The sequence below is a fragment of the Tasmannia lanceolata genome, unplaced genomic scaffold (assembly GCF_043159265.1).
Source record: "Tasmannia lanceolata isolate RefF3 unplaced genomic scaffold, GAP_Taslan_0.1 ptg000006l, whole genome shotgun sequence".
Classification (NCBI taxonomy): domain Eukaryota; kingdom Viridiplantae; phylum Streptophyta; class Magnoliopsida; order Canellales; family Winteraceae; genus Tasmannia; species Tasmannia lanceolata.
In genome coordinates this window covers 37,984,887-37,997,302 of record NW_027518683.1, presented here as the reverse complement: position 1 = coordinate 37,997,302, position 12,416 = coordinate 37,984,887, and the positions used below count along the sequence as shown (strand labels likewise).

The following is a 12,416-nucleotide window of genomic DNA, read 5'->3' as shown; positions in this document are numbered from 1 at the left end:
CGAGGCAAGGATGAACAAGGCGACAGTGCCAATGATAGGCGTCGATGGAGCTATGCAAAATGGCACGAGAAGGGCCACAGTCTAGACGATAAAGCCCGTCTACCTCATGGCTCGAGCCATTCGTTCGTCCAGCCGAGAGATCCTGAAACAAACAATAAGATGGATAAAATGAGACAGAGCAGTGGAGATGCTTAGTAAGTTGACTGACTAAAAGTAAGTTAAATGGAGACTTATGAACACATAAAACAGAGGACAATGTGACGCCAGGGCGAGGGAAGATTCTCCCAATACTAGAGATAGTAGAAGAGCTCCCATTACCCTTTACCAAGGGTAATAGACTGAGAGTAAAGAGGACGGAACGAACTAAGTGAGGAATAAGTACATGTCATATGATTGGAGGCTCCGAAATCAATGATCCAGGAGGGAGCTAGTAAGAAGAGAGGCAGGATAGCTACTTGGCTGGGCGAAACCGGCACTCGGGGGGCAGCTGGTCAGCCTGAGGCGTTGAAACTCATCATAGTCCGCACGAGAGAGAAAGACCCCATCAGAAGTAGGGGCAGGGTTGGACTGAGATGAAGAGGACAAGGACTCGGAAGCATCCAGTGCTGGAAGGTGTGCAAAGCGGCCAAAACGAGGCTCAGTGGAAGGGTGCAGAGCATAGCATGTCTCAAGATAATGTCCCTCTTGCCGATAGTGAGTTAGGGACGAGGGCGACCACCACGGTCGGCAGCAAGGTCGCGGCAAGCACCACAAACAACATGGCTAGAATCACGTCCACGTCCACGACCACGACCAAAGGTACCACCATCACGGGTAGCACAATCACCCATTCCATAGGTCGTTGTAGCAGTGCTATCAATAGAGGTAGCCAGCATAGAATGACCAAGAAGGCACTGTTGGGCACCAAATATACCTCCTGAAGGGAAGGCATAGTGCCAGATCCAAAGATCTGCTAGCAGAGATGCAGGAACTCAGGGCCCAAAGTCTCGAGGAAGTGAACGACACGAACCTGATCCCGCTCTGGGCGGCCGTAGTCAGATTCGTCGTGAGGTGCATAAGAACATCCAGCTGTTGACAATGAGAAACAAACTGATTATAATTAGTAGAGAGAGGAGTGTCACCACGCCGAAGGTTCATCCACTGTGAATAGGTGGGCACAGATGCGAGTGTGGTTGCCTACCCTTGAGTAGAGAACCGCTGTATGATCCCAAATCTGTCGGGAAGTCGGAAAGTGCATCATGGTACGCGCAATCTGAGGGGTCATACTTTGCCAGAGGAGAGTACGAATAAGGGCATCATCCTGTTCCCACTTCTCATAAGTGGGATCAGTGTTAGCAGGAGGATCACAACGGATAAGAGAGACCTTCCCCCGAGCAATGAGGTATGTCTCCACAACAACTTTCCAATTCAAGTAATTGAACCTGTCGAGTTTGGCTGTGGTCATGGGTAGGAATGATCAATCCACCGAAGAAGAGGGACTCTACGAAGAAGATGATGTAGGAGGTGGAGGGACAGGAGCCACAAAAGGCTAGCCAAGAGAGGGATCCTCAATGATGGACGAATCCATGTGGAGAAAATGAAACTAAGAGGCCCAACCACAACAAAGGGCTACGAGAAGTGTCAAGAGAAGATATTGCGGCTTTGAGAGTAAACAAGGTAGGAAGGAGGCATAAGACGGCCTCTAATACATAAAAGGAGAAGAGAAGGACAAGAAATCGGAGCCACGGAATGAGTAGAAGAGAGGGTAAAAAGATTTAAGTCATGAGGGAATAGGGTAGAAGGAAAGAGATGAAGATTAGGGCTTTAAACAGAGACACCAAAGGGCGGCAGAGAGAAGGTTAGGGAAGGGTTGAAAAATAGGGGAAAATACGCGGAGAGAGAGAGAGAGAGAGAGAGAGAGAGAGAGAGAGAGAGAGAGTGTTGGCGCGGGGGTTGACGGAGTGAGGCGGGGCAGGGGAGGGCTGGCACGGGTAATGGGGTTGGAAGCGGGAGGAGGGGGTTGGGAGAGATGGGGGGGGGGGGGGGGGACAGAGAGAGAGACGGGATGAGGGTTTGGAGACGGGAGGCGAGGGAAGGAGGGAATCGGGGGATGGTGGGGGGTCGGGACGGGATAGAGAGAGAGAGAGAGGAGGGAGGCGGGAGAGGCTGTCCTGATGAGCTGATGTAAAACACACCAACATCCTTTGGATCTGAAGTAATGTGGGTCCGGTTGAATTCTTTAGCTTCCAGCTCCTTTACCACTCAGGTAGGTTATGGGTGCAACTCGGGTCGGGTTGAGGCCAACCCGAACCTAACCTGAAGACCTCATCCTCTAACCTTAACCTGACCCAAACTGACTCTTAACCCGATTTGACTAACCCGACCCAACCCGGATATGCTTTTCCCCAACCCAAACCCGACCCGAGTTGGGTCGGGTTGTGTCGGTTAGACCCGCTTGCTATCTCCTCCTGAGCTAAACAGTAAACATAGAACCACATGCTCTTAGTATTTGTTTTATAAGAAAAATTTGGTAAGCACAATATGAATTTATAAATTTGACTGACAACCCACTTCAGATGACAATACTTACAATAAAATGACCTATGATTTTTAAAATAGTATTTTGAAAATATCCTCAACCTGTCGTGAAACTGATCTGAATTTAGGTTTTGGTTCCTGGAATAGTGATGCAGGCTCACATGAGCATGTCATTCATGCCATGTGGGCAAGGATGGACCATCCCAAGAGGGCCCCCACAAGTAGCCAATTTTGGCAATATCCACAAGAGAGCAACCGGTCAAAGATTCCTCATATATCTTCTTTTATTCTTAGGAGGTTTCTCTTTTGCCCATTGATCGAGGAGCACTTTCCATTAGAAATTATTTTATATTATCTTTCTTTACATAGCCCGTTCCTTATTTTAGAAATATGCTGTATTGAGTCCCTGCTATATTAGTATGTTGTCTAATGGGCAACGTTGCCTAGTAGTTATTTCTTTACCTAGCTTACTACTTTATTGGGAGAAGGAATGTTATTATTAGATAGGAATTGTAAGAGGAGATCAGTTTTTACTTTTGAATAAAATTTAATGCAAAGAAGAAGAAACGTCCAACAGTGAACTTTTTCCTCTTTCCCTCTCTATTTGCACTCGTAAGGCTACAGACTTCTCCCATTTGTGATTGAATTTCGCGTTTACCGTTGTACGAGGCTGCATTAAATGGCTAAGATTGGAGTCTAGTCTTGAAGCTGAAGTTACAAAGTCAAATATGAAGTCAATTTCAGTCAATTGACTCCTGACTTGCCTCTACGTTCCAGAGTTAAGAATTGTGCTGCAGACCTCTGGGAGCTTGATCAAAAAGCTATCAACTCCCATTCAACTTAAGAGGAATTCTGTAGTAAGGAGATCATATAGGAATTTCCAAAAGCAGTTTCCAAAACTCTGAACTTGTTGTGAGCAAATAAATTTCAAAATTTGATGTGGGGCTATTTGTAGATGCCCCATTTACAAAATTGATAAAACCTTATAACACTTGAAGATTTGGAGAATCTCACACACATGGAGGAAGGTAAACTCAGCAGCAGATTTTCTTTCTAAATTTGAATGCCCATGTAAAGGAATCAATATTCCTATTTTCCTTTCTCCACCCATGCTATTAATTATTGTTCATCAAGACAATGAGGTGAAGCAAAATGAAAGATTTTAATGGTTTTTTTTCTCATATACATCTGGTGGGGGTCTGCCAGACCCCAGCTTGCCTATCAAAAAATGAAAAGAAAAAAGAATTGTTTGAGATTTGATAAGTTATCTTAGCTGAGATGTTGAACGTGAAACTGTTGATCCTTTGAGTCAAGTAAGAAATTCTATGATAAGGTTCCGCTCAACACGTTTTTGATCAGTAACTGCATCTAAATTACATGTTGGTTCAAAAGGTTCATATAAATCCAACTCCTCTCCAATACTCCCGTCAGTGACAATCCAATACTCCTGACAGTGGCAAAGTAGTTACATAGAGGCCTTTCCCCTTGTTGACGGCAGGTAATGTCCATCTGTAACTGATTGATCCTCATAAAGTTGGCACTTACGAAGACGTCTGAGAAGTTGTAACCCAAGTATCCGTTGCTGTATCCCAATTTTGCATACGTTTCATACGTTTTCATGGTTTTATAGTATTTTCTATGTTATTTCCAAATGAAACCTTCATGTTTTCTATGTTTTGTCCAAAATAATGTAATATATACACTTGCAACTTTGATTTCGTGATGCATTTTGGTGGAGATAGAAACAAAAATATTTCCGGCATTTTGTGCTGGTTCAGTGCAGATTTAAAACTATGTATTGAATCCATGATTTGTTGGAAATTGACACCTGTCCGGTGCCATTATTTTGCCCATTCAGAAGCATCCATGTAACATAGGATACACCTCTAAATTAGACTCTCCTTTTCCTTCTTTTGCCCATGTAGGGTTTTTGATGATACATGAGCATGTTTTTTGCTTGGCGGTACTTTGGCAGATAATTGTAAGCTTTGAACCTTGTTGCATTAACATGTCATTTATTTCATATACATGTCTCCCACTGATTTTGTTGTTTCCAAAATACTTTGGCAGATAATTGTAGGTTTGAACCTTGTTGCATTGACATGTCATGTATATCGTATAAGTGTCTCCTACTGAATGTGTGGTTTCCTTTTTGTTGCAAAATGGACTAAAGCTACCCATACGTACCAGTTGAACACAGAACTTGATCTTATTTGCTCATTTTACTTGTTAGGACTTTAAAGTTTATAAATGTTTCACAACACAAGTATTTATTTGATATTTTTGCAACTTGATGGATTTCAACTCTTTCGTAACTATTTATTTATGGGTATTTAACAATTGGTTGTTGCCATTCTGAACTAATTTTTAATTGCCAGCCGACAATGGGTATTTAACAATTGGTTGTTGCCATTCTGAACTAATTTTTAATTGCCAGCCGACAAACTGGTGCTTTGAATCGCATAATTGACCGTGGTAGCCGCGCGATAAATTTTATTCTCACAGCAATGGTATTCAACGTCTTACCCACCATCTTAGAGGTATGCTTTCGTGAGCTTTGTTAACCTACACCATCATTAAAGCATACCTTTTATTTGCTAAGGATTGCATTCCTTTTTGTCACTGAAATAGTTCATGTCCAATTTGACTATGTATATTTTCATTACATTGGCTGATATTCTAGAACCACTGTGCCTTTCATATTTGTTTATGGTTTTCTAAGCAAACAATTCCTAGCAGTTAACCTTATTTTTTCTTTTTAAAAGATATCCATGGTATCAGGTATCCTGGCATACAAATATGGGTCATCTTTTGCTTGGATTACTTCTCTATCTGTTGGTGCATATGTCGCTTTCACGTTGATTGTAACCCAGGTAACTTGTTTCTCGTATCATATCCTATCAAATCAATTTTGGAAATTTGTTTCTGTGTCGAAACTGTTTCTTTTTTCCAGCTAACTATCTATAGATAATCATGTAGGCCGTAAATCTTTATTTGATGGTTTTATTTTCTTTTTTAAAATGGAGACCACTTTGAAGGCTATTAATTATATGAAGGTTTTCCTCATTATTGCTAGTGGCGGACTAAGTTCAGGCAAGCCATGAATAAAGCTGATAATGAAGCCAGTTCCAGAGCTATTGATTCGCTTATCAATTATGAGGTGTGTTTTACTTCTTGGCCATATTTTGTTTCACTTTCTATGCTTCTACTTTCTCCATCAACTTCGATGGTTTGCTTTTCTTGGGAGTTTTCTTTTAGCTTTGTTCGGTAGAAGGATCCCAAAATCTTGGGATAGCCATCACTGGAGTAGTCCATTGCTGATAGCCCGTCATAAATCGTTCTTCCCTTTCATAAGAAAATAGTGAAATAGCAAAGTTGCCTTCCCTTTCCTTCCCCATTACAAATCAACCAGCGATCGCTGGTTTCTGGGTCATGCAAGGATGGTGGGAAGTGTAAGCTAGAGGATAGTGAAATTTCAGATGAAAATGGAGACTTAAATATCCTCGCTGCTTGATCGGAGAAACCAGCGGGGAAGGGGTAGAGATAACCAGAGGCGAAGGAGTGGGAGAAACCATCAGCAAAAATCCATCCTCTGCCCCTTTCTTACTAGCTATTGAGTACAGGGATGGCTATCCCCGGATTGTCATCTCTTTGCCGAACGTGGTCTTTGTGATCCTTTTTTTTGGATCCTTTTTCATTAACCAAAATTTCTTTTCATCTTCCAGACTGTCAAGTATTTCAACAATGAGGCCTTTGAAGTCAAGAAATATGATGAATTTTTGAAGAGTAAGTTATTTGATATTGGAGCATTCTCTTAGTAATTGTTTATTTCCATTATATACTTTTCTTTTTGGTGTAAAGTTAATTTGTTTTCACTTATCCGATGTGTTAGGTAACAATCTTTGGTTTCTAGACTTTGCTCAATCCTTTCTGTGGGTGTATAGAACCTTCCTCAATCATTACCAGGAAATTTGTTGATGTTGTTTCTAATGGCCATCATTCTCTATTTCGCTTTGGAAGCCTTCAATTCTTTCGTTTTATTATCACTCTCATATCTGGTTGCCAACATCTTTCTTTCCTAATGCCAATTATTTGATGGCATGCCTAACATATTTCTTCACTTGTGCTATGCTCCTGACCAACACTCTACTTGCTTGTAATGCATTGTTTAGAAACTCTGCCAATTGACTATGTTTTGGATCAACTGAGTCAATCAGTACACTTCTAACAATAATTTACAGTTACCATAGGTTTTTAGTTTTATCCTTATAATAGTAAGCTGTTTATGTAAAATACAAGAGTAAATTTACCTAACCTATTAAGTATTAACATTCCTCATACATGTATCACCTTTTACAACCATATGATTATGTAAAAGTATCATTTTAAGAATTTACTAAAATATATTTCTGAATCCATGAATCCTTTTTCTTGAGGCTTGCTGAATTCGACACTTGATACCTATATCGGATTCCGACACTCATACTTCTACCTGTGCAACATTGCCTACTCTTCTGAGCAAATAAAACTTGCTACATCAGTGACTGACTTGCCCGTGTCAACTCGATTTTACCTTGGGCTAGGTCTTGTCCGGGTGCAAGCTTCTAAGCATTCCTGTATCATGTCTTGCCTCCTACCAGACATGGTTTGCGTAGTGGAATCGACCCGTGTTTGAGCTTTCTCTCTGGATGATACATGATATATTTGTTAGGTCTATATTCTCTGTAACTGGAGTGATTGACCTAGTTGTGCCAATTATCGATAGCATAATTTGAAGGTCACTGCATATGGTTGATGTGTCGATAACATATATAGCCTCGAGTTCCGAAAATATCCATCCTTTCAATAGAAATTATTGGATTATTGAAAGCTAATCAATCTATTGGCTTATCAATTTGAAGCAAGCCTTTGTTGAAATTTTGAAAACACCAAATGATATTGAGGTTGAGGGGTTGCATTGATAGTACAACCTCGTTATTTTTCCTTAATCTTCTTGTTATGTTTTTTCTTTGTATGTCATCTCCATGTGATGTCATTTTTCAATTTAGGTTGAAGCTTGGCATTAATTGTTTGTAGAAACATACCTAACTCCATTATCATTTACATGGGAGTTTGGACGCATCTGTTTTTAATCTCAGGGCCAGTACAGATGTCTTGCTAACCAAGGTTTTAGGTTTCAATTTTAGTATGTGTTACAGTTGTGGCCGAAATCTAAACATTTTGGTTTTGGATGAAAACTTCGGTGGAAATCTTGTAAAATCGCAGAAATGTATGTAAAAATATGCAAACGAAAGACATTTAAGATGAAACATCAGGAAGAGCCGGAATAAGCACAAATACACACTCAAAACCATCACATAAACTCAACTCAACTCAACTAAGCCTTTGTCCCAAACTAGTTGGGGTCGGCTAATGAATCAAAACCATCACATAAACTCAACTCAACTCAACTAAGCCTTTGTCCCAAACTAGTTGGGGTCGGCTAATGAATCAAAACCATCACATAAGCAAATAAAAATCACTTACTGATATAAACATTTCACATGTAATTCTTATAAATATTTATACACAATACATACACCAAATATATTGTTATGTAACACATACTGGTATATTATACTACTAATACATTAAATAGCAAATAAAGATATATATATATATATATATATATATATATATTTTGAAAATTGACAATTTCATTGATGCTATGAAGATTACAATGCGGACCAAGGGTCCTGTTATGCCCGGAATCGGTAACAGATAAGGCAGTGACGTAAGAGCTGATCTGGCGAATTCTGATACTAAGCTGATAAAGAGGCAATAACCTGCACAACGGCACACGAGGTCAAAAGGCCAACCCGGAGTCCTTGCTCCGGACGGGCACTTCGCCACTCAAGTCAGTGAAACTGAACTGCCAAAGCGATGAATAGTGATTTTTTGGGATTCGAGTCCTCTACCTTGTCTTTATGAGGGCTATTTATAGCGAGACTTTGAGTGTAAGTCTGCTTATCCTTTTGGGATAGGTGTCGTCCTGTTATTGAGCCAAATTGTGCCTCTGTTTCTTTCCCTTAGACAAATGTCGACCCATGGCTGGGTGAGGGCTTTTAGGGGTTTGCTCTGGTGCTACGTGTTGTATGACGATTGGGGTTGTTTTGCATACCCCATCACTCTCCCCCAGCTCTTCGAGTCGTTGTAATGACTTGGAGAAGCTCCTTTGAGCGTCATACTGGAGGTGGCCAGGTCTTTGATGAACTGGGGACTGGGTTCTGTGATTAACATTCAGTGAGGTTAAACTTGTTCAAAGCGGCATAGGTTGATCTGGAAAGTTGATTCCCGTGTTCAGTACGGAGGTCGGTGGAATTTATCCGGAACGACCATAGACGATCTGAGTATTTCTTCAGTACTGAGGCCGGTTGGTTTTACCCAGAACGGCTTGAGATGATCTGGCGATTTATTCAGAGCTGAGGCCAGTGGAATTTATCCAGAACGGCCATAGGCGATCTGGATATTCTTCCTTCTTTTTTTAGCTCAGATCCAGACGATCTCAGTTTTGTCGTTTAGTGGATTGCGTTATATCCACCACGGCTTGAGACGATCTCCTTTTTATCGTTTAGTGGATTGCGTTATATCCACCACGGTTTGAGACGATCTCCTTTTTGTCGTTTAGTGGATTGCGTTATATCCACCACGGCGTGAGACGATCTCCTTTTTGTCATTTAGTGGAGTGCCTTATATCCACCACGGCTTGAGACGATCTCAGTTTTGTCGTTTAGTGGATTGCGTTATATCCACCACGGCTTGAGACGATCTCAGCTTTGTCGTTTAGTGGATTACGTTATATCCAACACGGCTTGAGACGATCTTAGTTTTGTCGTTTAGTGGATTGCGTTATATCCACCACGGCTTGAGACGATCTCAGTTTTGTCGTTTAGTGGATTGCGTTATATTCACCACGGCTTGAGACGATCTCATTTTTGTCGTTTAGTGGATTGCGTTATATCCACCACGGCATGAGACGATCTCCTTTTTTGTCGTTTAGTGGATTGCGTTATATCCATCACGGCGTGAGACGATCTCCATTTTATCGTTTAGTGGATTATGTTATATCCACCACGGCTTGAGACGATCTCTTTTTGTATGTTCTTCCCCTCTAGGTGAGTATATTTTTACTCATTTACTTTCCGAATCTCCCATACTTGATGGTTTTGAAACAGAAGGTTTTTACTTCTTCCCTTTTCGGTTTTGCCCCCATTCCAGTCTCATTCCTGGCCCTTGGCTCTTCGTTTTTTGAGTTTGCATTGAATACCCTGACGCGTGGCGTTAAATGGGTCGCGGACACGGCCGGCCGTCTGACAGGGATGAGTATAAGAGGGCCTGCGGGGCCTCATTTTTACCATCCATAACTTTTATTTTCACCTTTGCTCTGCCAGCTAGGTTTGTTCTCTTTGCTCAGTTCGGTGCGGCTTGCTTGAGTTCGAGGTCAGATTACCCATAGGTAATTTTCTAGTCCGATTTTTATTTTTCTTTGGCCGCATATGAGTAGTGTTAGTTCTAGTTTGGAGTCCGGTTCAGGGTCTAGTTCGTCGTCAGGAGGGTCTTCCTCCTCAAGCGGAACCAGTTCGTGTTCGTCGGAGAGGACAACATCGGTCTCAAATTTGAAGGGGCAAGAGTCCATGGCTGGTCGGCCAGACGATGTGGGTGACGAAGAGGATGTAGACGTAGGTTCGGATGAGGTCATTGTTGACCTTAATCTGAGTCCTGTTCGGGTCGAGAATCCGGACAACGTAACTATCGACAGTAATGGAGCCGAGGACGATGATGAGGTAAGTAACCTTGAGAGGAGAGCGTTGGTCTCTCTTGCTGGAAGTAGAGTAGTCGAGTTATTGGCTTCAACGAGAATGGAGGGCGGTGTTAGAGAGGGTATCGCTCGCAGCCGCTCAGGTGGAAAACACACTTGATTCTTCTCGACTTAGTGATGTTCAAGATCGGTACTGTATTCCCGACCGATTTACCTTGAGGGCGGCTATAGAGGGGGATAGGGCGTGTAATGATAGCGTCGATTTGTGCATATTCAAGGAGGCCATGAAGGCCGGTTTTAGGTTGCCGATAAATTCATTTATAGCCGCCGTGCTGAGATTCTATGGTCTGGCCCCCGCTCAAGTGGCGCCGAACTCGTGGAGGACTATAGCCGGCTTTGTTTACCTTGTGCGGTTCCGTCTTCAAAGGAACTTGTCCGTGCCCCTTTTCAGGAGGTGCACTCAACTGAAAAGCCATCGACTGGGAGGTTGGATTTATATTAGCCAACGAGCTGAGATGAGGATGATTACTGGCATTCCTACCTCCATTCATACTTGGAAGAGCAGGTTTTTCTACGCCAGCTGCGAGGAAGGTTGGCCGGTTTCCATAAATTGGTCTTTTGTGAATACAAAGGCCATGAGTCACAAACCAGCTTTAGATGACGAGGATGAGGTCACTTTAGGAATGATCCGCGATGAGATCCATAAGAACGGTCTTATTCACTGCTCGGACTTCTCCAGGGAAGAGGTTTTGGTCGAGATCGGGATTAGTTCTGCTTCCCGAACACGTAGGTGTCTTAGGCCATTCTCAGATACTGCCCCTTTTTCTTTTTTTTTAAGGGCCGTTCTCATTTACTTGTATTCTTTGCAGAGATGCATAAGCAATCGGCACGTGAAAAAGTCCGCCAGTCCGTCCTCGGTAAGGGCGGAGGCCAGAAGAGAAAGCCGCCTGAACCGGTTGCTCCAACCGTTCAGGGTAAAGAGAAGGCCGTCCTTGGTGACAAGGGCGGTACATCCTCTAATCCGCAAAGGTGACTGTGGGGTCGTCGGCTGGTGGAGCCACTCGTTCTGGATATGATGATACGCCCATCCTTGGCTTGGAGGCGGCGCCTACTAACCGAACTGGAGCGGATAGCACCTTTCGTCCGAAATGGGGAGTAAAAAAGGACGACTGCGGCTTGGATGATGCTTGGGTTGCTCAGGAGATCGTCACGAAGAGTTGTTTGCACAAGGATCGGCTTCGGATCCTTCACCAGAACAACGAGACGGTCAAGGCTGGGGCTTTAGTGCTCTTTATCAAGTACTTCTTCTTGAAATGTTTGGCTTGTTTATCTGTCTTTGGTTTGCGACTTGGAACCTTACTTTAGTCCGTATTGTTTTCTTTAGCTCCAATGTTACTGGACTGATCAGGCGAATAAGTCTGCCTATTTTTCCAAGACACTGACTTCGTCTGAAGAGAAGGTCGGTAAGTTGGAGAAGGACAAGGCCGGCTTAGAGACGGTTGTTACGGAGGCGAGGGCTACCATAGAGCGCTTGATCGGAGAACTGAATGACCAGAAAGAGCTGACGAAAAAGGCCATTGGTTTGGCGGAGAAACGGCAACTGAAGTACCAGTCTAATCTGGAAAAAGCGGTGAAGGCCAAAGAGGACGAGCTGATTGAACTAGCTGCTGAGTCGTTTAGGGATGGCTTTGACGAGTGCAAATCCCTTGTTAAGGCGAAGTTTTCTGACTTGGACCTCGAGGATGTATTCCTTCCCATGTCCAACGAAGATGACCAAGAGACTGGTTAGGGTCAATCCGTCCCCGAAGCTGAACTCCCGGCTTCAACTCACTCTGACCCGATCTCGGATCCGGGGACCGGTGACGCCGCTCAGTGAATCCCGATCTCTCTTTTGCTTGTTATGTACTTCTCTTTTTTATTCCATCATTTTCTTACGCCGGCTTTGGGCCAAGATGTACCATGCCCATGGGGCTCTTTTTGGAAGGAATATACTTTGTGGATTTTTTTTTAAGTGCTTGAGTTCGTCTATGCGTGTTTATTTTTAATCCGCTTACTTTACTTTGGGAACGCATGTCGATTCATTCAAGGTTACATTGTTAAG

The 12,416-nt window shown here is 42.8% G+C and overlaps 1 protein-coding gene across 1 annotated transcript in view; it reads left to right on the top strand.

The window, feature by feature from the left end:
* Positions 1–12,416, top strand: part of ABCB25 (ABC transporter of the mitochondrion 3) — a 102,321-nt gene that overhangs the window by 16,379 nt on the left and 73,526 nt on the right. Inside the window, exons 6-9 of the mRNA XM_077383118.1 lie at positions 4,955–5,057; positions 5,283–5,390; positions 5,594–5,677; positions 6,243–6,303. Of these exons, the coding sequence (XP_077239233.1) occupies positions 4,955–5,057; positions 5,283–5,390; positions 5,594–5,677; positions 6,243–6,303 (356 nt within the window). The remainder of the gene's footprint in view (positions 1–4,954; positions 5,058–5,282; positions 5,391–5,593; positions 5,678–6,242; positions 6,304–12,416) is intronic.